General features: G+C 42.2%; 1 protein-coding gene across 4 annotated transcripts; it reads right to left on the reverse strand.

Annotated features, from left to right (window-relative positions):
- Window positions 1-2,921: 2,921 nt before the first annotated feature.
- Window positions 2,922-25,604, reverse strand: LOC148115324 (sterol O-acyltransferase 2-like). 4 transcript variants are annotated; one of them, XM_087886724.1, is made up of 15 exons: window positions 25,439-25,604; window positions 23,815-23,870; window positions 23,172-23,299; window positions 22,886-22,942; window positions 20,620-20,727; window positions 17,004-17,286; window positions 16,214-16,289; window positions 15,060-15,141; window positions 14,836-14,881; window positions 12,026-12,155; window positions 8,905-9,002; window positions 7,457-7,555; window positions 6,952-7,087; window positions 5,379-5,524; window positions 2,922-3,667 (listed from the first exon to the last, which is right to left on the reverse strand). In XM_087886724.1, exons 1-15 carry the CDS (start codon window positions 25,527-25,529, stop codon window positions 3,617-3,619), a joined length of 1,587 nt encoding a protein of 528 aa, XP_087742850.1. In that variant the 5' UTR covers window positions 25,530-25,604; the 3' UTR covers window positions 2,922-3,616. The 4 variants fall into 4 exon arrangements, with proteins under 4 accessions (XP_087742850.1, XP_087742849.1, XP_087742852.1 ...); XM_087886723.1 differs by having other exon boundaries at window positions 23,815-23,873; XM_087886726.1 differs by lacking the exon at window positions 23,172-23,299 and having other exon boundaries at window positions 25,439-25,523.
- Window positions 25,605-26,275: the final 671 nt, after the last annotated feature.

Raw genomic sequence — 26,275 nt, forward strand, 5'->3', positions numbered from 1 at the left:
TTCCTGGGTCTTAAACAAAAGAAAGAAAAAGCATTCAGGTGTAAAATTCCTCCCTCTGCCTCACACACCACCAATAATCGGGTTCTACAGACGAACGGCGCGAAATCTGAACCCTGTGTATACAGTTGCTAGTGCGGGAGTAGCACTCCCGCTCTTTTACTGCACATATTGGAAAAAAATAAAAAAAATAAAATTTGATCTCTATAGCAACCTACCTGGGCCTAGTACCCTCCAGAAGGATTGGCACTGCAAGTTCCAATATTCTAATTCGTTGTTTTTAGGACCCCTTTGCATTTTTAAAATTAAGGAAGATCCCAAAAGAACTTTAATATGGGTTGTATTTATTGATATTTACTACATTAAAAGTTAAAAGTGATGTGTTTGCTGCTGCTATTGCATCTCACAATTGTTTGATGGGATTTTAATATTATTTTTCAATTTAGGCTAGCAAATAATTATGATTTTGCAGATCCCTAAGAGGGTCTTGGGGATCCCACCAGGGGTTTTATGACCACACTTTAAGAAACATTGCTCTAATTAGCATTGCAAGATGCCTAGAAATACAGTCCTATTCTGCCAATAGTGCCAAGGAAATCACATGGATTCACACTGAGGATGTTTACATTATGCTGGATTATGAACTTCCCAGGTTGCAAAATGCTTAGTGAACTGCTAGGGGAGATCAAAGCAAGTACTGTACAAGTAACCCTTCTGCTTAAGGTATGGCCCGACAGAAGGTGATGAAAGTAGTCTCAATTGAGTCAAGGTGATCAAAATTACAGCAATTCAGGCCTATCTTCAAATCACAGATGAAAAGAAGTAGAAATATTCTTTGTGGATGCCATTCTAGGCTGTTGCCTCTGGAAAGGAAGATTAACTTTTCCAAATATATTTAATGCTTGTAATATTTTGGCTGGCAGAATGCTGCAGGAGGCTGTGCCCTCCCCACTCTTTGCTAGCAGAGGCACTGCGGGCCGGTCCTTTGCTATTTCCAGGTTGGCCCTGCGGCAAGATCTAAGCACCATGCAGGCCAGATCCAGTCCACGAGCCTTGAGTTTGACACCCCTGGGCTAGAAAGTGAATGACATACTAATCTTTAAACTTTTCTGTCATTTTTTAAAAACATTTCCCTCTCAAACCTTGCACATATATTAGTACCATTCTGGAGTTGATTTTGAGAAATATGAATATGTCTACAGTGTGGTTTGGTTTTACATGATTGCAGCCAGACTAATTTGTGAACTATAGTTTATGCCTTACTGGATTTTTTTCTTCTTCCATTCAATCGTGTCCAATTCTTGGAGACTACCTGGACAAGTCCCTGCAGTTTTCTTGGCAAGGTTTTTCAGAAATGGTTTGCCATTATATCCTTCCTAGGATGAGGGAGTGGCTGGTCCCAGGTTACCCATCTGGCTTTGAGTCTAAGGCGGAACTAGAATTCACTGTCTCCCTGTTTCTAGCCTGATGCCTTAACCACTACTACAAACTGGCTCTGACTGACTGAATGCTGTGCACACATTCAGATACTCTGCAGACAATGCTTCAGCCTCTGCAGTGAAATGACAGATGTCACTTTCTTGTTACGTTGAGAGAAACAATTGAGGCACCATAAAGATTGCGACCAAAGAGTTGTTTTTTTTTAAATACTGTACTGCAGGAGCAACTTGTTTCTCCATGGATGAAAAACATGGCATGGTGAGCAGATGGCTTTACCCTTGTTTCATACTGCAGTCTATTCTATTGTGGATGAGGGATCCCTTATTTCAATGAATCAGAATAGAGCTGGAAGGCGAGCCCTGCTCAAGCAGGAGACCCTATATACCTTTTCACATAAGTGGTTGTCTAGTCTTTTCCTAAAAACTTCTAGTGATGAAGCACCTACAACTTCTGAAGGAAGGGTATTCCACTGGTTAATTGTCCTCACCGTTCGGAAGTTTCTCCTTAGTTCCAGGTTGCTTCTCCCCTTGATTAGTTTTCATCCATTGTTTGTCTTGCCTTCTGGTGCTTTGAAAAATAAGTTGGCAGCCCCTCAAATAGTGAAAACTGATATCATGTCACCCCAATCCTTCTTTTCTCTAGGCTGGCCATACCCAATTCCTGCAACTGTTCTTCATATGTTTTTGCCTCCAGACCCTTAATCATCTTAGTTACTTTTCTTTGCACTTTTTCCAAAGTCTCAACATCTTTTTTGTAATGTGGTGACCAAAACTGAATGCAGTATTCCAGGTGTGGTCTTAGTAAGGATTTATAACGCGGTACTAATACTTCATGTGATTTTGATATTATGCCTCTATTTATATAACCGAAGATTGTATTAGCTTTTTTTGGCTGCTGCTGTACACTGCTGGCTCATATTTAAGTGATTGTCCACTAGGGCTCCAAGGTTCTTCTCACAGTTACTGTTTTTGAGCCAGGTTTCAATCATTCTGTTCTTGTACCTTTGGTTTTTCCTGCCTAGGTATAAAATCTTGTTTTTCTCTACATTAAATTTCATGTTTTTGGATAGGGTCCATTGTTCAAGTCTGTCAAGATCTTTTAGATCCTGAGCTTGTCTTCTAGGGTGTTGGCTATTCCTGCAGCTTAGTGTCATCAGCAAATTGGATGAATTCCACTTTTATTCCATCATCTAAGCCATTTATGAAGATATTGAAGAGTACTGGGCCCAAGATGGAACCTTGTGGTACACCACTGCTTACTTTCCTCCATATAGATGTAGGGCCATTAAGGACTACCTGTTGAGTATGGTCTGTCAGCCAGTTACAAATCCAACTGGTGGTGATGCTGTCTATCCCACATTTTCTAGTTTACCAAGAAGTAGATCATGTCTACTTTGTTGAATGCCTTGCTAAAGTCTAAGTATACTATGTGCACAGAATTTTGCTGGCCTACTAATTTAGTCACTGTCAAATAATGAAATAAGATTGATTTCACATAATCTTTTTTATTTCCAAATATAGTTTCAAAAATCATTCACCCAGTACAGTAGGCATTGAATGGATAATGCTGGTGGTAATTCAGGTTCCCTTCCTTCACTGCTGGAGATAAAATGTTGAATGAAAATCTAAAAGTAGGAAATATAAGCAATAATTCTGATACTGCTGAACTCTAACTCCCATCAATGGATCTGCTGGGAGCTGGATTTCACCTGTATCTGGAAAGCTGCATGTTGATATAAAAGGCAACAAAGTTTGGATTAAAGCTGAGAGGTGGGATAATTTACATTTCAAGATGGAGCTCTCATGTTTTTTTTAAGTAGGTTAAGAAAGAAAGATAAGTCTTGTAAGTCTTGGAGGCAACCAAAGATTGTCATTTATACATTTTCCTGAGCGCTTTTCCCCTGGAATTTGAGTACCAAGAAGACCCATGAACTTGACACACCATGGATTTTTGTAGATGTTCTGTCTCTATTAGATGAGAGCCTTTGAACCTGCAAACCAAATTTTATCACTCTCAGGTAAGGAATTTCTAAATACAGCTTTCCATGGAGGGAGTTGAGAAGATGACACATGATGTGCTGATAGTCCTTGTTGTCACAGCAGCAGAGTCATGTACCGTATATCTTTTTCGTACATCATTTTGGAAGCAAAGTAGGCTAGGGTAGGCTGGAAATAGTTGCTTATGGGTGGCAAGACCAGGAACGTGGAGTCACTAGCCCCCAGAAGGTCTTCTGAAAAAAGAAAATGATGAATATGTCAAGAGAAATAGAACAGCTAGAAGACAAAATGTCACGAGACAAAATGATACAAGCTAAACACATGCTTAGATCTGGGTCAGCAAGATCAGCCATATATATGTTCCAACATAATCAGGAGCCCATCAGCACAATAACATTCCCAGAGTCTCAGCAATGTTAAAGGGAGCACTGGAGACTTTGAATTGCAGGCTTAGCCTATTCCGGGATGGAGAATCTGGCTATGGCAGTTTTGCTTCTCAGGCCCTTAGATCCAGGATTTTCAATACTGTATGTTGCAGAGCACCTTTTGCAGCTACTGATATGAGGAGAAGGGGAAAAAAATTGCTTTAACTCCCTGCAGGTGAGCATCTCTGATTATGCAGTAAAACAGGATCTTGCTATAAAACGTTACAGGACCCGGTGTTCCCAAAATGTGCTGGAGCTAGAGCCAACATACATGGTTGGCAATACGATGAGCATATCTGCTGCTCTCAGTGGACCTTTTATTTGGTCTTTTTTCCCTCTTTTGGACTCCATAAAATGAAGAGAAATGAAGTGAAAATAAAACAATAAGAACTTTGCAACATTCATATATCAATAACAGGTGCTTTTCCCACATATTGAATGCCTCAAAATACAGCTAATGTGAAATATTTTTTTCTTTATTTTTGATTGATTGGAGCATTCTAATGTTTTAGAGCCAAAAGGTGACTCAGATGTAATCTTAATAAAGTAATATAAGGAATAATGAAGCAATCTTTAATTAAATAGTTCCAGCCAGGTTACAGAGGATTTTTCTCTCTCCTATTTTATCACTCTCTATATCTGAAAGCAACAAAAGTTGAAACCATTGTGCTCTCATTTTTAACAATACCTACTGTAGTTTCCACATCCATGCAAATATGTATTTTGGGCCTCTGTTTTCCCCAATATTTAACTTAAGAGCTGGTTTGGTATGCTGGTTCAGGTACTGGCCAAGAAACCAGGAGACTGTGAGTTCTAGGCTTCCCTTAGGGATGAAAGTAAGCCAGTCACTCTCTTTCAGCCCAGCCCACCTCACAGGTTTGTTGTTGGGAAGATAAGAAGCAGGAGCATTACATATATGTAACGCCTTGAGTTGAGCAGAAATAAAAGCAGGTTAAAAATAAAATGCATATTTATTTGGAGCTAGCATAGATACAGGTAAATAAGGCTAGGAATAGATAATGTGGGAAAAGAAGGAAGGAAACAGAAGAGAAGGATGACCAGCAGCAAAGTGGATGGAGTGAATTATACTGGCTATAACTGCACCATTGGGAGATTTGAAAGAACAAGTAGGCATGGATCCACATGGAGAAGATCTATTTATGTTGTAACTAGGAATCAGAACCAACTTAAAGTCCCAAATCAACTGGTCAGTCAGTTGGTCAGTCTGTCAAATTAATTAATAAGTATATATGGGTACAGACTATACCCCTGAGCTGCTATTAGCCATTGCCAATGCCAGCAGAATTAGAATCAACTTTTAGCTTTATAACGATTTCATTTGCAAGTTCTTGGTGTTTCTGAATTCCCCACCTTCTTTACCTTAATTTTAGCAGCTAAGATATATGACATTTTGTAGGCTTGACCTTCTTGGAAGAAGAGATATTTTCATTAATGAAAAATAGTATGAAGATGGAACCCAAGATTTATGCTAACTCCACAAGGTAAATTGTCTACTCACCTCCTTGAGTGGACAGTGGACCTGAGCAAAGAACTCTTGGCCGAATAAGGAGAAAAAGATCGCCATGCCCAAAGAGAGGCATATCCATATGATGGTGTTCCAGAAAGGGCCTTTTCTCTTATCATTGAGAACAAAATTAAAGAACACTATGAAGACAAACAGAAAAAGGTTTGTTGTGTATATTCCAGCCACACAAGGAGATCTCTCAGTTATTGATTTCTAATAACTCTTATCTACAATAGGAACTTTCCTCATTACCAAATCTAAAATAACAGCCATTTCCATTTTAATTACAAGACAATATGCCCCATCCCTACTCCCATGGAGGTAAAACAATTTGGGAAATAGAATTCTCAAAGCAATGCCTTTGCAGGTGGAACTCTCTGCTCCTAGAACCTAGGCCTAGACTATTTTCTTGTTGCTCTTCTATCTGCGTCGTGATCATGACTAAAGCATCTGTTTTGAAAATGTGATTGGACTTCTGAAATAACAAAATTTTGTTTTCCAGTTATTAATTTTGTTTCTGCTCAATCAAACATTCTGTTCATGTTTGAGATTATATTTCCCCTCCTGTTGGACTAAAGAATCTTAATTTTATCAGGGAAGAACCACTGTTTACTGAGTCAATGACCAGTAAGATTTGAAAAAAATATAACACCAAAATAACTTTTTCAAGCATGAAAAAGTAGCCTCTATTCTAACCATACAGTGAATCATCTGGGGCAATAATACAATGCACATGGCTGCCTGGGGAATTCTGGGAGCTGAAGTCCACACATCTGAAAGTCACCAATAATTGAGAAACATTGGTGGGGGCTGGGGTGGATGGGGGCAGGGTAATGCCTTGAATCTTTTCTTACGGTTTAAGGTTAGATGGATCACAAGATCCTGACCACTGGTTTAATATATTTTGAATAAATTGGGAGCAATTCTGTTATCTACTGATTGGCTAGAATCTACATAAGTTTTCATGCTCGCCACGGATTGGCTAGAATTTGCATAAGGTTTCATGCTCGTCACAGATTGGCTAGAATCTGCATAAGGTTTCATACTCATCGCTGATTGGCTGTCCAGACTGTGGGAGATTTAACCTGATGTCATTGGCCGGCTGGTCTGCCTGGGGCTCCTTAAAAAGGCGAGTTCCAGCAGCCCAGCCAGAAGAGCGGAGTCACACGTTGCTGGAAATAAAAAGGTGCTGAATTCACTAACGACTGTTGCCTTGTGCCGATCTAACAAATTCCATCTACAAGTGGTAAAAAAAATTGTACCAAAATGGACATGAATGCATGCCAATTGGGAACTACAAACCAGCGAAAGGGCAGAACAGAATTACAGTAGTACTTAGACTTATATACTGCTTCATAGTACTTTATAGCCCTCTCTAAGCAGTTTACAGAGTCAGCATATTGCCTCCAACAATCTGGGTCCTCATTTTACCGACCTTGGAGGGATGGAAGGCCTTGAACTGCTCAGAATTCACCAGGAGCAATCCATGCCACATTATTTTTTAATGGACCTTGCTTGAATCCTCTGAGGGATGGTTTAATAGTCCATTTCCTGAGGCAGTACTAACCTCCAGTCATGGCAAAAAGCACAAACATGACAGGATAGAAGAAGCCAAGGGACAAGGTGAACATGTATTCATGGAAAACCGCTGACAAAAGGAAGACGATGAGCATAGCTCCAGCTCGGGCTCTCCCTCCAATCAACTGGAAGAGAAGGAGCACAGGTGAATTATAGATCTCATCTTGGTGTTCACCAATCAACAATGAAGATAGGCATCGAGAAATTACACACGGCTGGTTTACTTTATGGGGTAATATAGGGTGGGTCTGGTAAGCTTGTCAGCCCTTTCAAGTAGTCCAGACAGTAACCCAATAATAGTACTTTTATTGAAAGGTTACAGAAATAGAATCTTGCCTTTATTTTCTAAACAACAAGGGAGAATCTCTTCTGAGATGTTATTCTACCCTCATTCCTGCGGTAGGCTGAGACATCTCCTTTTGACCATTGCCCTGGCTGCAGTTCTTCATCCTGCCCCCAAAAATTATTCTCACAGCCCATTACAGTTTACCTACCCACAGAAAATCTTGATAAATATAGCAGTACAGCCAATCGTGTACAATCACATTCCATGATCGAAAGTATGTCGAGAATGATGTGGAATTCCACCAGTCCTAGGCAAGGAGAATGAAATAAAGAGCATGAAAAACACAGAAATGCCAGGCTTGAAATGGGAACATCGCTGTATTTTGGCAAGGAAAGAGACAATCCACCTTAGCTTGTCTGTGTACAGGTAGTCCTTGAGTACCTGTACACAAGGGGCGTGCATAAGTGCATCAGCGTGCCTACCATCCCTGTCCTAATATTCCTTTTTACTTACTCTTTTCATGTATTCAAATTATGTTTATACTTTTACCTGTTATCTTATATATGCTTGACAAATAAACTTATGATTATGAGTTAAAAGGGCAATCGGGATTAGGATTTCCATCACTAAATCAATGGGGAAACCAGTGGGAAATTGCAACTCCCAAACAGGCAGGTAAGTGGCTACTGTCAGGTATGGGCGAGCAAGGAGATGCACAGGGTGTTAGGGAAGGGGTGAGATCAAGGATCGGGGAGGGTCAAGGGGGGCATGAAAAGTTAGATTTCAGCCATTGAGAAGACATGAATGAACCACCATGTGGGATCTTGCAAAGTCTTTCAGAACATGTTATTTGATCTCTCTTACAGTCCCTAAACATATATGTTTCTACAGGCAGTCTTCATTTAGTGACCACAATTGGGAGCAGCAACAAAGTTGTTAACCGGTCATTAAATGAAACAGTTATATTATTTGCCTAATTTATTTATTGCCAAATTTACATGGCTGCCTATCTCACCTAAAGTGACTCCGGTGCCATATGATAAAAGCAAAAATTAAAATATTTTACAAGCCCATTAAAACAATTAGTATGGAAAAAACAATGCTTGCAATCTTAGTTCTACTTTGTTTTGCTTTACAGACCTGCAGAGGCTGTAAATGTGAGATTTGATCATAACTTTACTTTATCATCAAGTTGTAACTGCACCCAGTTGCTAAATGAGGGACCACCTGTATTTATTACTTTGATAACAATTAATCAGATAACAATGTCAGCTTCTTCAGTACAGTTGTTTTAGAAAGATGACATTTGCTTTTCTTTCAGAGCCATAACCTCTCAGAACTCTTTGCGGAGTTTTTCAAACTGTTCTTCATGGCCAATGGACCATTCAAGTATATCCATGAGATGCAGAAATGGACAGACTGACATTAAAGATAAAGGAAAAAGAAGATACAGAGTATTTTCGAACATGGGATATGTTTTGTAAATGATTGGATAATAGAGGTAGAAATTAGGAGCTGGAAAAGTATTATTATGTAAGCAAATTGACCCAGACAATACACTGTTCACAAAGCATTTTTGTATGTTAAATGAAAATGTATTATCCAGACTTCCCATACTGTATTTTTCTTGCAACCTCCCCCACCCCTTGTCATCACCTTATAGAAAGAACGGTCTGCAAAGCACAGGATCTCAGCAAATATGTTTTGCCAGCAATCTAGTAAGAAATAAAAGCCCACGAGTAGACAAGATATCCCTGAATGAGAGAGATAAAGGGATACATTAGTTCTTCCCACTTTTGGAAGAAAGAAGAGATTAAAAACTCAATCATTGTTACAGATTTAAGACAGACAGTTGCAAATCAAATTAGACTATTAGGCTAGTATCCTAATGGAATGTCTACAGAGATTCTCAATCACTCAGGTCATGGTTGTCACAAAGGTGCTTTACAAAAGGTAACTTGACTTTCTTGTTTTTTTTTTTTTTTTCTTGAAAATGTTTCACTTCTCATCGAAGAAGCTTCTTCATTTCTGAAAATGAACTAAGAAGCTTCTTGGATGAGACATGAAAAGTTTTCACGGAAAAAAAACCCAAGGAAGTCCAATTGTCTTTTTAAAGACAATTGGGGATATCCAAGTGGAAGAAAAGCAGAATGGCCTTTACTATGTTATTTTTAGTTCCTGTTGTTAGAAACTACCTTGTTTAGTGGCAGTTTGCAATCATGATGGTGATGAAAAACCAAATTGTGCAACCAATCCTGACATTTATAACCTTTAAAAGTTTGTAAAACAAAAGAAAGCTGAAGTAATCTCACCACACAGTTATGACATTGCTTAGCAACCACTTTACTTAATGTTCAAGTTGCTGGTCCCAACTGTGGTCACTAAACAAGGACTAACGTACCATGGCACTGTGTGACTTGAAAAGATCACTTTTTGTGTGATGTACCTGTTTTTAACTAAGGCTGTAGCCTGCATTGTTGAAGATTTAGACACCTACACATTGATGTCATTCAGCTGGTGTCCAACTGGAGTCACAGACACTGACACAAACTTGCAATTTTATATAAATAAATATATTTACAGTAAATAAGAGCACTGTCAGGTAAATCAACACAGCAAAAACATCATGAGGTAAATCGGAGACTGCATACACAGCATACAGAGGAAAAGGGTGGGAAACAAGGAAACTCTCCCCTTACTCTCACAGCAACCGATTACAGCTCAGAGTCCCTCATGTAGTGGTCAGCTCTCTTCAACCAATCAGCTAGAACTGTGTGTTCTTACTCATTGTCCAACTGCTCCATCTATTAAATTTTAAATATTTTAACATATTTTACTTCCTGTTGTTAGCAACCGCCTTGTTTAGTGACCGTTTGCAGTCATGACAGTGATGAAAAATCTAATTTTGGAACCAATCCTCATATTTATTTATTTATTTATTTATTTATTTATTTATTTATTTATTTATTTATTTATTCAACTTGTATGCTGCCTTTCTCCGAAGACTCAAGGTGGCTTACAATGCATTTAAAAACCATATATAAAACATTAAAAGTTAAACCATTAAAAACAATTAAAATCCATTCACACCATTCATGGCCAGATCTCGCCAGATTGCAACAGCGAGATCAACGGCCCCAGGCCTGCTGGAAGAGCCAGGTCTTCACCGCTTTTCGGAAGGCCAATAGGGTGGGGATGGTCCGGACCTCAGGAGGTAACTGGTTCCAGAGAGCTGGGGCAGCCACAGAGAAGGCCCTTCCCTGCGGGCCCGTCAGCCGGCATTGTTTAGCTGACGAGACCCTGAGGAGACCAACTCTGTGGGATCTGACCGGTCGCTGGGAGCTATGCGGTAGAAAGCAGTCTCGAAGATACCCTGGCCCTGAGCCATGTAGGGCTTTAAAAGTAATAACCAACACCTTGAATTGTGAACGTTCAAAGGTTCTTAAAGCCAAAGAAATCTGAAATAAGATCACCACAGTGTTAACGCATTACTTAGCAAACACTTTACTTAATGTTCAAATTGGTTGTCCCAACTGTGGTCACTAAATAAGGACTAAAGTACCATGGCATTGTATGACTTGAGAAGATCAATTTTTGTGTGATGTACCTGTTTTTAACTAAGGCTGTAGCCTACATTGTCTAAGGTTTAGACACTACAAATTGATGGCTTTCAGATGTGTGAGTCCACCATTATTATAATTATTGTTGGTCACTGTCAACTAGATTTTTTGACTGTATAAGGCCTTTTTGTCCACCTATTGAGTCCTTCCAAGGGACCTGGGATAGGCAGATGTTAGTGTTTGAGGGGGTTAAAGGTATTGTTGGAGGATATAAATTGCTCCAAGCAAAACCGGCTTTTGCAATTGACCGATAGTGGTTTTGTCAATGCTGATGGTGTCCAAGTTGTGCTTCAAGGAAGGATGATGGATTTTGACAATTTGAACAGGACAATGTTCAAAGGGACCAGCAACTTGAACATTAACAATTGAGGCAAAAGCAGAAGAAAAGAGTAAGTATTTACAGGTTGCGAAAGCCCTTTTACAGGAAACAGAATCATTCAACAATGAATTCATAAAGACTACTATGCTTGACTTTTGATCTATTACACATACTTTCATCATGAATAAAACGAGCAGCCTGGCAGACCTACGTCATCATTTTCTGTAGCAGTTACATATAGGCCAACATCATATATATTTTGGGTTGTGGTATGAGGTAACTGTTTATTTATTAAATTTATATGCTTGCTATCCAAAATAACTCTGGATGGCTGTGTACCACTTAGCTGGTACATATAGTCCTGGTCGTATGTCCACAATTGAGCCCCAAATTTCTATTGCTAACTAAGTGAGACGGTTGTTATGACTTTTCCTGCCACAGTTTTTATTTTAATATTTAACCCCATTGATTTTGCTGGTCAGAAGGATGCAAAAGGTGATCACGTGACCTCGGGACACTGCAACCATCATAAACACATGCCAGTATTTATGGCATGTATTTTGATCATGTGACCATGGGGATGCCGCAATGATAGTAAGTGTGAAAAACGTTTATAGGTCACTTTTTTCAGTTCTGTTGTAACATTGAAGGTCACTAGAGAAATGGTTGTATGTTGAGAGCTACCTGTAGTAGGTCTCTCTTCACTTTCTCTAAAATGTGAGAAATCAGCCTGATTCTGTTTGAGGCTCTCCTGTTTCTTCTACTGGATGAGGTCAACGTCCCAGTTCCATAGCATTAATAGCATTGCATGAATGAAATCATAATTGTTTCCACATACCGGGTATTACTGTATCAAAGATGGAAAGCAGCAGGATTTTGATGGTGAAGGGCTGCTTATGCATGTTGCTCAAGTTAGGAATGAAGTAGTATTTTAGAAGGAAATTCACAAAATATATACTCGCCAGAAACTGTGGGACAGAGAGAAAAAACTCTACCTTAGTGATCTACTGGCATCTCAGTGTTCTGGCAATGCATACTGGTTACTAGCTCTCAGTTATGACTAAAGAACAGCTTTCTTTTGGTCTATGATCTCAGAAGCTGGATTTGGCTGCCATTTTAATGTCCTACAATGCAGTGGTGAAATCTAAAAATTTTCGCCACCAGTTCTGTGGGCTTGGCTTGGTGGGCATGGCCTGGCAGTCATGTGACCGGGTAGGCGTGGCCAACATGACATCACTCACGTTACTCTTTCTTTCTTTCTTTCTTTCTTTCTTTCTTTCTTTCTTTCTTTCTTTCTTTCTTTCTTTCTTTCTTTCTTTCTTCTCTCTCTCTCTCTCCCTTCCTGTTTGTTTCTTTCTTTCATTCTCTCTCTCTCACACACACACCTGGTCTGAGCAGCGGCTGCTGTGGGAGAAGGAAGAAAGTGCTCTGGGAGGGAGGGCGACCCGGCCTGGAAGCGGCACATCCCCCATCATGGGCTGGATGTAGGCAGCAGGACCCGAGGCAGAGGGGAAGACAAGTGGGCAGCAGTCGGCCAAAGGCCCCATGGAAGCCAAGTGCACCAGGTCCAAAAGGCAAGTGAGTCTCACCATGTTCCCCCAAGGCGCCTCTTCGGCCAAGTGCAGCGGGTCTCCCTTCCCCACCACCAGCGTCGGCCTTACATCTGACCGTCCTCCCGGGGCTGCCCATGCACATCCCAGTGGAGCAGCAGTTTCGGCTCCAGCAGCAGCGGCAGGAGAAGGAAGGAAGTGAGCGGCCCTCTCAGCGCCACTGCCCCTTTCAGTCCCAGCGCAATGGTTGCGCCTCCCCCAAGGGCCACCGGGCCAGCAGGAAGCAACTTTCTCCCATGCAAAGGCTGGATTCCTACCATGAGTGACAAGAAAATCTAATCGGTCCCCAGGTGGGATGGGGAGGGTTTCTCTTCCTTCCTCATGAATTAAAAACCCACGTTAGAGCTGCGGAGGAGGAGGAGGAAGAGTGGGGCTTGGTGCACAAAAGCTCCAAAGGCCGTGCAAAGTTGCAAACCTCGGGCGAGCTTGGAAAACAAACTCAATGTACCCCACAAGGAGGAGGAGGAGAAAGTTGCAGTCATCTTGCCTTCTTCTCTTGCCGCTCCAAGCCCTGCCCAGCCTCAAAGTTGGCGGAGGAGGAGAGGAGGAGGAGGAGGGCTGCTTGGTGTGATGCCTGCATTTCCTCCCACCCCTTTGCATGGGCAGCATCTTGGCCTTGCAGCTGTTGTGGTCTGCCTTGCGCAAACCATGGATGTTGCATCGGGGTACTGGAGGCGAGCGGAGCCGCGGAGCAGTTTTGCAGAGGAGGTAGAATAGTGCGGCGGCGGCTGTCCACGCCCTGTTCCTTGCCAGTCAGACAGGAGAAAGGGGGGAAGGAGAGAGGGAGAGGGTGGCTAGGTCTTCCTAGCCTTTGCTGGGTGCTCTCCCTCCTTCTGTTCCCCCCAATTGCTTCCGAAAGACGCGAGAGACATTTCGGGCAAAGGTAGCAGTCGCTGCATCTCCCCCAAGGGCATGGGGGTTAGGGTTAGCTGGACACCAACCTCAGAAGGCAAGTGGATGTGGGGGACCACAGGAAAGGCAGCGTGGAAGGCAGGCAAGCATGGCAGGGCTGCGGGAAAGGGAGTAGGCTGCTAGCTCCCTTTCCCATAGCCCTGCCATGCTTGCCTGTCTTCCACATGGCCTTCTGCTTGCCTGCCTTCGCAAGCTGGCCACAGGGATGCTGGGAAGGCTGCGTGGAAGGATGGAAGCATGGCAGGACTATGGGCTGTGGACCAGTTCGGGGACATGGCCAGCCAGCGGTTGCTGCCGGTTTGGGGAACCAGCACCAATCTCCGCTACTGGTTCACATGAACCGGTAGCATTTCACCCCTGCTACAATGCCCAAAAGCTGTCCTCCAACACCAGCCCTTCTGTTTAGTTTTAGTCAATCTGTCATAGATTTCTGCACCACTCATTTCCTGAGTGCTTCTAAGTTTCATCAACTCTGCTCTCTTTCAAACCCCCTTTTCCTTTTGTTTTGCTGTCGGAGATATTTGAAAATATACTGTTTCTATATATTGTTATATAGATTGTTAAATATATTGTTTTTAAAGTTTTAAATTTAACATCTCTTAGGAAAGTGATTAGGTCACCTAATGAGAAGGAAGGACTCACTGGAGAAGAGCCTAATGCTAGGAAAGATTGAGGGCAAAAGAAGAAGGGGACGACAGAGAACGAGGTGGCTGGATGGAGTCACTGAACCAGTAGGCGTGAGCTTAAATGGACTCCAGAGGACGGTAGAGGACAGGAAGGCCTGGAGGAATATTGTCTATGAGGTTGCGAAGGGTAGGACATGACTTCACAACTAACAACAACATGGAAAGTGAACTTATTTGCATCAAGTATGACTCAGGACAAATGTTACAACACATTCACTCAAGACTAGAGAACTCTGGGAAATTTAAATGGTGGCCTTTGGTCACCAAGGGCTGCTTAAAACAGTATTGCTATTTACTACCTTGGCCAGCTAAGATACCTTGAGGTTCCCAGTCCAGCTAAGTCTTGTGCGAAAATCCAATAGTCCCTAAATACATTTCTAATCCATAGAGAGGCCAGATAAAATTAACCAGCCAATGGAAACTTAATGTGTTTCTCTCACCTCAACCAGTTTTCGGATGACGTAACTCCAGCGGATGTATGGATCTCTATAAGGAAAGGAGTAGGGATAGAATTGAGATATGATAAGAGAGCAGTTCTCTCTTCTTGGGAAACAACGTTGCTCTGCGGGCATGCATCTCCTGAAGCCCATTTTGCCCATTTTTTTCTCATAGAGCTGAGAAATCAGGGAGCCCAAAAAAGCAAAGATGATATGCAAGGAATTACCTTGGATAGCTCTTTCTGTAGATTAAAGTAGGGCAGAAGAGAAAATACAAGTAGGTTGAGAATTCAGGAGGGCTTACCTTCCCTGGAGTGGGGGGAAAAAAGCAAAGGAATGGTTGAAGCTAGGTAGGGACAAATAGAGAAACAGCAGTTTGTACGCTGAAGAAATAGTTGCCCTGGAGCATACATGCTCAAGTGCAGGCATCTCCTCTCTGCATATCATTTTAGCAGGAAGAATGCAAAGCTTTATGTGTACGTGATGATAGAAATATCAATAGCAGTTAGACTTATATACTGCTTCATAAAGCTTTACAGCCCTCTCTAAATGGTTTACAGAGTCAGCATATTGTCCCCAACAATCTGGCTGCTCATTTTACCAACCTTGAAAGGATGGAAGAGCAGCCTTGAGCTGATGAGAATCAAACTTCTAGCAGTCAGCAGAATCTGCCTGCAATACTGCATTCTAAACATTGTGCCACCACAGTTCTTCTTATTATGATATTTCTTATGTACAAAAAATAGTTAAGGTGTGATACAGGATGCAGAATTCCGCTTTCTGAAAATCTGCCTCCATAGGTATACAAAAGCAACAAACAAGGAAAGCTTTTCTTCCATGTATTCATAAGGATTCAGTATATATAGGGAAAAAATGCAATTAATAAAATCTTGCACTATCTGTCAGATTTTTTTCTTTAATTTTTGAGCTGCTTTGTATTCTGATAAGAAAGACAAATAGATAGATAAATAAATAAATCACCTATGTTCTGCAGCTCTTCATGCAAGATAAGTCTGGCAAATAGGAGAAATTGTGATTTGGGGAGGGATTTGGGGAAATTTACTTGGCCCAGGCAAGAGGTTTCCTTTGCTTTGCATCCATATTACATTGTTACTTTCCCACTAAGGTGGTCCCTATTTTTCTACCTGCATTTTTACATGCTTTCGAACTGCTAGGTTGGCAGAAGCTGGGGCAAGTAATGGGAGCTCACTCCATTATGTGGCACTAGGGATTCAAACCGCCAAACTTTTTGATCGACAAGCTCAGTGTCTTAGCTACTGAGCCACCGCGTCTGCTGCAATTATAGAAAATCAATTTGGGGACTATGGGGGCAACTTACAGCCATTGTAATAATCACTAAGAGCCTCCAAATCAAACTCACCAACTTGGTTCCTGGCATGGAGTAAAGGAGGCATTGATTCTCGCAGAAATGAGTAGCTTTTCATTAGGAACCGGACCTATGCCAGAGAGAGAAATGAGCAAAGAAAAAGCGTGAAGTTGAGTGCTTCAGACTCTGTCTGTCTAGACTTTTCAGTCAGAAATGGCCCAGGGGTTAGTTCTACTTACCTTTACTACCGGTTCGCAACAGGAGCACGCATACGCTTCTGCACTTGCACAGATCACCCTCGATGATGTCGTGGCAGGTGAGCGGAGCCTCCCTCCGGTTTTACTACCGGTTCTATAGAACCAGACTGAACTGGGAGCAACCCACCACTGAAATGGCCCCTACTAACTCATTTGGCTAACTGTCAGCTATACTGCCTGCTGATCTTTCTGCTCAATTTCTTGCTTGGATGAAATCTGCTTATCTTCCAGCTTGCAAGAAGAACATATATTTGAGGCCATGGCAAGTGCTACTGTAAGCATTTATATACAACATATACATGACGATGGCTGCTAAGGACCATAACTTCACAAAATTTTAAAAATGTATTCTATATCTTCTTCCTGGCAATGTATACTGAAGTATATATCTTTAACCTGGCCTACCCTTAATGACTCTATTTGAGGTTTGTCCAGACCATTCAGAGGACACCAGATAGGAGAATGCTGCCTTAAACCTGAAGTGAGGTTGGCATTTCTTCTCTGTACAATGGCAAATATATGGCCTGTCTATGGAAGTAACACCTTTCCCCTATACCCATTTTCTTTGTGCTGCCCCAGTGCCATACCTGCTCATAGATGACAATTTTACGGGAGGCAATTCCCAAGTTACAGTAGACAGCAATATAGATGGGGAAGAAGCCCAGCACTCCAGCATGGCAGAGCAGCACCAGCAACACCAAGGTGACCGTCAAGAGGTTGGGGAACCTGGTCATCTTCAAGCAGCCTGACCATATTTGCAGGGCCTGGTAGGGCACAAATAAGGTGTAGAGGAACATGCAGAGCCAGGCCAAGAGTGCTGTGGGCAGCTGTCGAAAGCCAGCGATAAAGAGCTCGAAATCCAGAACAAGACTGTGGAAGACAAAGAAGAAAAAGAGCTCTAAGGATGCTCCCCAAAAGATAAGGATGTTTCAAATTAAATAAGCAATTTCTCTGGGGCAGCCCCAGTATTCAGTGGCATAACTGCTGAAAAGTGAATGGGATGGGTCCTGCTATTTTTTTTTATTTTATTTTTTTATTTTATTTTTTATTTTTTTAATTTGATTTATATGCCGCCCTTCTCCGGAGACTCAGGGCGGTTTACAATGTGCTCAGCAATAGCCTTCATCCTTTTGTATATTTATACAAAGTCAGCTTATTGCCCCCACAACTGGGTCCTCAATTTACCTACCTTAGAAAGGATGGAAGGCTGAGTCAACCTTGAGCCTTGGCGAGATTCGAACCTGCAGTAATTGCAGGCAGCTGGTCTTAATAACCAGCTTAATAACAGGGTGCCTTAGACCACTGTACTACCAAGGCTCTTTTGAGAAGGTAAACTCATGAAAGCTCCCATGAACTCTTCAAAATAGTCAGAACAGAGTTAGAATGAAGGAAAACCCACCTCCAACTGAAAAAATTACAATCAGTCCCCCTCATTTTATCCATAATCTTGTTTTGTTTCATAATCTTCATAATTTCAACTATTGCTCATCCTTAAATATTGGACCCACAAAAATGTCCCCAGCACAATTTAAATGGGTCACGAATAGAGGACTGTGAGGTATTGTGTCATAGCACTGTGTCATATTAGGAACATTACTCAACATTCCTGTCAGAATAATGTCTAATCCTTTTTTGGTACATCTCCCTGAGCTTTCTACTCTGCGGGTCTACAGCTCATGTGGAGCTTAGGTTATTGTATCAGACATTTATTTATTCCATGTAAATCTTCCATTTTGAAAATTCAAGGTGAAACACCTGGAATTTCCTCCTAATCTTATCCCCAGTGAAAGCTGAGAGATTGATCAAGTGACCCAAAGCGACCCAATTAGCTCCCTGGCTGTGAAAGTGAACTTGGCGCTCTGTCTTCTAGTGGACTTCTTCCTTGACCTGCTTCATGCTTGTTGGAATATATGTTAAGAGTTGGAATGTATTACTTAATTGTTTAATTAATTAGCCACTAGATGGCAGTGTTTAGTTAGCATCTATGGTTATAATCCATGGTTCCTTTATATTCTGAGGAGAGTTTCCTGCAACAGTTGTGACAGTTGAAACTATTAACCAGCAAGGCCCATAGTGACTATACACAGGTCTTTCAAGGTATGTCGCTCCATTGGACTGAGCACATTGTATTGTTTGTGTGAGATCAGCATTACCGATACTTTTTGCCTGATGGCATGTTTTTTCTGGCTCTTCTATCTCTGGTCTGTTGAATATAGAGTCTAATGCTGCTATAAATTCTCTTAGGGTGGCATCTCGCTCTGGTGAGAGAGAAGTTCCCTGAGGATGGGCTCCATCACGAGTCTGAAAGCTCATGGTGACCGACCCAGATTGGATCCTTATGTTTTTCTTTCCTATGGCCACTGGATCTGGATTGCAAAAATCCATCTGAGATATAGGTGACACAGAGAAATATTTGTATCTCTCTCAGGGGTGAAATTCAAATTTTTTCTGTACTGGTTCTGTGGACGTGGCTCGGTGGTCATGTGACTGGGCGGGCAGGCGTGGCCAACTCAATGTTACTCCCACCCAGTCACATGACGCCCCCTCCCCCCCAGGCACACCTACCCATGTTTTGTGGCTCCTGGTGTTTTCTGTGGGAAATGGGTCATGTGACTGGGTGGGCATGGCCAACTTCATTGATCTCACCCTTAGGAAATTTCTCCTTAGTCCAACTCACAATAAAATAGCACTGTTCCAATATTTAGAATAACAGAGTTGGAAAGGACCTTGGAGGTCTTCTAGTCCAACCCTCTGCTTATGCAGGAAACCCTGCACACTTCAGTTGTTCCACTGATTAATTGTTCTGTCAGGAAATTTGAGGGACTCCTACAAAAATGAGGGAGTCTATCTAGTTTCCAAAGCACCAAAAGGCAGAACAAGAAACAATGGATGGAAACTAACCAAAGAAAGAAGCAACCTAGGACTAAGGAGAAATTTCCTAAGGGTGAGACCAATCAATCAATGGAATAGCTTGCCATCACTAAAGGCTTTCAAAAAGAGTGAGGGAAGTGCAGCCCAAAAGGACAGTGCCAGGAACCATTAAAACAATGCAGAAAACTTAAAACAGCCATTTCCCCTTTTTAAAAAAGTCAACCACAAAGCAAATGCAGCAGCTGAGAGGGAAACTAAGAGCAGCTGCTCAGGCTAATTGAAAGCCTGGGCATGCTGCCAAAAGCCATTAACCCTTCCAACTCTATTATTCTATGTTCTAAATTGGGTGCTTCACAGCAGAAGCAATACAGCTGGCTGGACCACACATGCATTAGATTCACGGCCTGTACGATCAAACTGCAGCATTGTCCAGTCCTATATCTTTTCCCCCAGGAAGAAACAAGAAGTAGCCAAACTGCAGCAGCTATAAAAAGTCTTGGGAAACTCCAGGGAGGATCACAGAAGTGTTACTTAATACTCTTTATAATGAAAATGTTTGTAATATTGTCCTCCTTCCTGAAGGGAAAAGCTTAATCCCGTTCCTAGACGGGTGATTGATCGGTTTCTCTGCCCTAATGCTGTCAATTTCTGTTGTTTATTGACTTGATTCAGCATGTATCGGCTGCATTCCAGTTACAACTGTTGAGCTATTAACTGAAGTGAGAGAGAGAGAAAAAAAACCTCTCTTGCACTTTATTTTTAACTGGTTCTCTGAACTGCCTAAGCAATTTACTAACGGTTCGGGTGAACCGGTGAGAACCGGCTGAATTTCACCTGTGATCTCTCTCTGCCTCCATCACATGGTCGTTTGGACTTTTGCATATCCCAGAAGGAGGGTAGAAGAAGTGAACTGCACAAGTAAACTACTAGCATAGAGAAGAGTGTTTGGATGCCTAGCAAAGGGGACACCAAAGGAGGCACTCCGCACTTAGGCTAAGTCTCTAGGCAGGCATAGGAGGGTCCCAAGTGTTACTGCTCAACAGGAGCACAAAGGCAAGGAGAAGAACAAATTGCATTTTCTTTTTAGCTAGCAGATGAACAGTGACAAGTGGGAGGAGATGCAGCTGGATCAAGTTCCCTGCAGGGGCCCAAGGACTCGGCAGGGGTCCAAGGTTGTTAAACTTTGGATGGAATCTAAGTTCACAGATTAGGTAAATATGTTTTTAGGATTATTACTGTGTCCGTTAGCACAAAATAAATAGCATCATATCCCCAGAACTAGCATACATCAGAGGACAGGCCTTCTACCCCATCCCCTCTCCTGAATCATACCGTCCTTCATCGATGGAATCCACAATGATTTGTTTGAGGACAAAGATACAGAGCATGGCCACAAATATGTGATGGATTGTGCGGAAATGTTCCACCTCCAGCAACGTGCTGTAAAAGAGAGACAAGTTGTCAGCAAGTAAGTAATAGATGTTGGGAGAGATGGGCAGATGGAGATCATTGGACAAGACCTGGGACCCAAAGATTTTTATTTGGTCTTCTGTGCAAAAACTTGTAGTTTCACTTGTACAAAAGAAATAACATTCAAGTGGCAGAGGGGAAAATGTTCCATCTCTTATGATATACAGGTAGTCCTCAACATACAACCACAATTGAGCCCTTGGACCAGTGGTGGAATCTGAATGAGTTTGCTACTGGTTCGCTGGCTGCACATGGTTTCCCAAAGAGCTTGGGAATCTTTTAAAAAACTTTTTAAAGCATTTTTAACTACCGGTTCTGGAAAACCGATACTAAAAAAAGCTTTAAACATAAAAAAAAAAAAATTCCGATGATCAGCTGAGCGACGTGCAATCATTGGAACTTTTAAAAAAAACTTTTTAAGCATTTTTTACTACCAGTTCTCCGGAACTGGTAGTTAAAAATGCTTTAAAAAGTAAAAAAAAAAAAAGTTCAGACCATCAAGGGTCGCTCAGCTGATCTTCGGAACTTTTTTTTTTTTTTTTTACTATTTTTACTACCAGTTTGGTGAACCAGTAGCATTTTTTACTCCAGGTTCGGACAAACCGACCTGGACTGGTAGCATTTCACTCCTGCCTTGGACCAAGCAGGAAACTCACTCCTGCTGAGACTACAAACAGCCTGACTCTAATATGTTAGTAATAACTCTTTGTACTATCGTGCTAGCCAGCTAATCAACCTACCGTGTTTTCCCGAAAATAAGACAGGGTCTTATTTTCTTTTGAACCCCGAAATAAGGGCTTGGCCTTATTATCGGGGGTCTTCTTATTTTGGGGGAGCAGGAGGCCTGTGCACTCACAGCCGGGAGTCCAGCAGAGAAAGATTCCCTTTGTGCGCCGCCATCAAGCCCCTTCCCCCCCATGGTGTGTGTGTGTAGAATGTGAGTACCAAGCCACGCGAGTGCCTGTCCCCACCCCCCACTCGCGTGCCTCCCAGGCCTCACCATGTTGATGTGGGTGAAGCTGGTGAGCAACATCACCATAGAGTGGGAAGCAAACTCCCAGAGCAGCCGCTACCCTGGCTGGGGTTTGGAAGTCGCAAAGGCAGAGTTTGGGGGAGAGAAAGAAAGACTTCTGCTGCTTTCCTTGCATGCAGCCAAAAGCAGAAGCAGCAGAAGTCTTTCTTTCTTTCCCCCAAACTCTGCCTCTGTGGCTTCCAAATCCCAGCCAGGGCAGCGGCCGCTCTGGGAGTCTGCTTCCCACTCTATGATGAAGATGGCCTGAGGCCTCACCTTCACACCTGCTCCTCTCCCCTATGATTGCCTGAGCGCTGACTGACTGGAGCACCCGCAGCGAGGCCGCAGGTCCAGTTTACTCTTTCCAGGCGCCCAGCACCTAGATGCCGGGCAGCTGCGCTGAGGGCAGAGCCGACAGACACAGCTCAGCCACCCCAGCCATGGCCAACACTCCTTACCCGTGGCTGAGCTTGGCCGCCAGTAGCCGCCCTGCGAAAGAAGCCCTGGGGTGGGGCTGCTTGCGCTGGGGCTGCTGTGGTGGGTACTTGGTAGCGCAGGCTATGTGGATGCGGTGCCTGGGCACGGGGGAGAGAGCGGGCGGGCTGCTACGATGGTACAGGAGCCAGAGCAGGTGCTCGAGATCTTACAGATGGTGCTGTGGGCGGCGAAAGGGGCAGGGGGCACAGGAATGTGGCTGCCTTGGGAGGGTTGGGGGGGTGAGGGACCTGTGTGCGCATGTGTGTGTGAGAGAGGGGGGCTTATTTTGTGGGGGAGGGAGTATATTTAGGCCCACCCGAAAAATTAAGCTTGGCCTTATTTTCAGGACATGTCTTATTTTCGGGGAAACACGGTAATCCTTTCAAAAATACTTTTTGTTTCCCATCCGCAGTATCTATTCTTTTCATACTCTCCCGGCACCTGCCAAAGAGTCTCAGCATTGTGTTGCTATGGAGTATGCTCAGTCCTTATCGGGCTATTTCCAACTCTTGTTCTTCATCAAAAGTGGAGTATCAGTTGGAACCTGAGGCCTTTGGAGCCTGAGGCCTTAGAGATCTGGCTACTTTGCACATTGTCCCTCTGTCTAAGTCTTATCATATCATGGCCAGGCATACTTACTCAAACAAGGACTGTTGAGGGACAAAGACTTTCTTCTTCAGTAGCTGACCCTTCTCTCTGCAAGATAAGATTTGAAAGCAGGTAATATTTAATATATCTATCAAAACCCTTCCCATCTCTGAGAAGGGGGGTAAAGGTGAGAGTCCCTGAGGATTTTACTCCACAGTCATTGATGACTATAGGAGACGGTGCTCATCTCTGTTTCAAGGCCATTGAGCCAGCACTGTCTGCTGACTCCATTTTCCCCATCCCTCTTCTAAAATCAATTGCGAGGAACCTCTTCCACCTGCTTTGCTTCTTTGCTGGGACAACACTCAATTGCTGGGGTCTGGAATGAGCTGCTTCTTCCAAGGTCTTGTCCAAGAGATCACTCAGCTGATTGTGTACCTGTTCTAGTACCTTTGCCTTCATTACCTACCAGCAAAACAGAGGGAATTTAATGATGCCCAGGCTTGTCATAGATAGATTCCTAGAATGCATTTAGATGATGGATACTGTCAGGTAACTGGACATCACAGATGATGTCCAATGGAGTCAGAGATGCTGACAGGAACTTGCAGTTTTATATAAACAAATATATTTACAGTAGGAACATCATGAGGTAAATTGCACACAGCACACAGCAACTAATCACGCCTTAGATTGCCTCATGCAGTGGCCAGCTCTCCTCAACCAATTAGCTATAACTGTGTGTTCTTACTCATTGTCCAGTTGCTTCCATTCTTTGTTCTGTTACAGAAGCTCCCTTGCCCAGAAAGCCTAATAAACATACAGGACCTAATACTCTATGGCAAGGATAGAGACCATGTGACCGTGGAGACATAGAATTGACCATTTTCATCATTCTTGATAATTCATCATTTAGGGGGAATATTTGTTTCTCTAGTCCACCTGCTTTTATTATTACCTATTATAATATCTATTATTACCTCCAGGTGTCTCTTCCATTGGATGTGGGCAGTGATTTTCTCCAGGTGTTCAACTTCTCCTAGAGAATTAGAAACAGGTTCACTTTAAAAGCATGATTTGACATTGGGCGAATGGAGGAAGTCAGTTCATTGCTGGGATTAGACAGAAATCTTCCCATTGTACAGAGTTTTTTCTTCTAAATTACTACTCCAAATTTCAAGCATTAGTTTCTCCACTCTTCGCATACTTTTGTAGCCTTTTTTAAAAAGCAGATTTCCACACTATAGTATCTTCTTTTAAATAGCAGATCTGGAAGTCTGTGTTTAACCTACAAGTCTATTTTGCTTAATTACCAAGTAAAGCAGCACAAAACATTATATCATTTTAGTAGGAAGGAATATTGCCAGTACCTCTAACAAATATTTGAGTGTAGTACAGGTAGTCCTCAACTTACAACCATTCATTTAGTGACCGTTTGAAGTTACAGTGGGACTGAAAAAAGTGACCTATGACCATTTTTCACATTTACAACCATTGCAGCATCCCCATGGGATTAAAATTTGGACATTTAGCAACTGGCATGTATTTGACAGTGTACCAGGGTCATTAGATCCTCTTTTTGCGACCATCTGAAAGCAAAGTCAATGGGGAAGACAGATTCACTTAGCAACAGTGGTATGGTCTTGTGATGAAAATTTCCAAAGTTTTCTTTGTAACTAGTTAACTAAGATGTTAATTTTTCCCTTCAGCTAAATGCTTGCATTGTTTTGTCTTTGAAAGATGAACTTTAGCATTTTCGGACAAATATTAAAGGCACACCTGTTTTTCATGCAAAATTCTTGATTTTTTTTTTTTTGTCATTATTTTCCATATTATTTCGTACTGATGTGTGGCTCAACCATTATGGGATGCTTGCCTCTCTGTCCCACTTCATAGGTTGTTGTCAGGCCCAAAACCAAGAATGCCATGTAGAGATTCTTCCCAGCTGAGTTCTTCATTATTTCAGACCTATAGGCAGAATTTTGCCAAACCCTGGACTCTACTATCTGCATCTGCAATATACTATTAGGGAAGGGCTGTCTTCAGCCTCTTTCTCTCACATATAATGTCTGGACTGAACTGTCTCCTTACCCCTTTGTGAATGCACCCCTTCCTTCCTGGGAATCCAGCTCCTTACTACATTCCATCACATCTGGAAATGATTAAAGATTGCATCTGCCATCCTTTCTGTAGAACCCTTTGGTATAACTTCTCCCTATTTTCTTCTTCCTTTAGTGCACATTCGATCATCTCCTGTTCCAGAATCCCTACAATTACTTTGTAAATAAGGAGAACGCTCTGTATTAAGGAGAATACATAGAACATACACTATACCTTTAACTACAAGTTCTGCAGTCTTTTAGGAGGCATTCAGAATGGTAGGAGCTTCTTGGGGTTGAATCGCAAAGCATTTGGGGGACAATGTATCTTTCCAGTAAAGTAATATAAGGCTTTTTGCTGTGGTTCCCAAAATGCTAATCTCTGCATAGTACTATCTAATTCCAAGACCTAATTGAAAATCCCCAGATAATTTATCCACATTAAGGATATCCCCCCATTTGTGCAACAAAATATATCATCCATGCCCCTTAAATGCCTCCTTACCATTGAGTAATTGTGTTTCCTCTTCTCCCCTGGTCTGCTCCTGAGAGCTTCTTTGCCTCATGCCTCCAGTGCTCATTTCCCTTGGATCCATGATGGTTCTGAAAGTAGAGTTTCTTAGGTTACTTTCACCCTCTAGCCCAGCAGTCAGGTAACTAATTCACCACGGGAAGAAATAAAGCCTCTGGAATTAGAACTTTGCAGTTTCTTAATGCACCAATGATTTAACTGGTATCAGGTAGTGATAGCAAAGATAGAGGCCTGACCTCCCCACCCTGATTGTCAAGTTATACATTTTCAACTGAACTTTGCTTAGAGAAAAGTTGTAATGAAGCAAGGTTTCCAAGATCTTCCATTATTCACACCGTTTTATTTTCTGAATCAAATTAGCAAATATTTATTTCTTACAGCTGAAACAATTCCATCTGAGAGTCAGTGAAAAGGAGCTATTTATTTCCCAGGTTCTATGATTTGAGAATATGTCAAGGATATATTTTCTTGGCTGAAGTCACACTCTGTAATTCAACTGCATTTTCCCCAGCTGTTTAGTCACGAGGCCAGAAAGTTCTCTAGTAATAATATTGGGGACAGAGGTAGAACCCCCAACAGTTGTAATAGGAGGCAAAGTAAGGAAGCTATCTCAGTCAGCAGATGCTGTGCGTGGCTGGGTTAAGATGCAATAGGAGATGCTGGCTATTCACTGGTGCTGAGGAAAGAGAGTTTTTAAAATAAACAAACAAATAATTGCTTGGTGGGACCACATAGTAATAGATAATAGCAATAGCAATTGCACTTAGACTTCCATACCACTCCATAGTGCTTTACAGCCCTCTCTCTAAG

The sequence above is a fragment of the Pantherophis guttatus genome, chromosome 2 (genome assembly GCF_059756535.1).
Source record: "Pantherophis guttatus breed Tessera chromosome 2, ASM5975653v1, whole genome shotgun sequence".
Classification (NCBI taxonomy): domain Eukaryota; kingdom Metazoa; phylum Chordata; class Lepidosauria; order Squamata; family Colubridae; genus Pantherophis; species Pantherophis guttatus.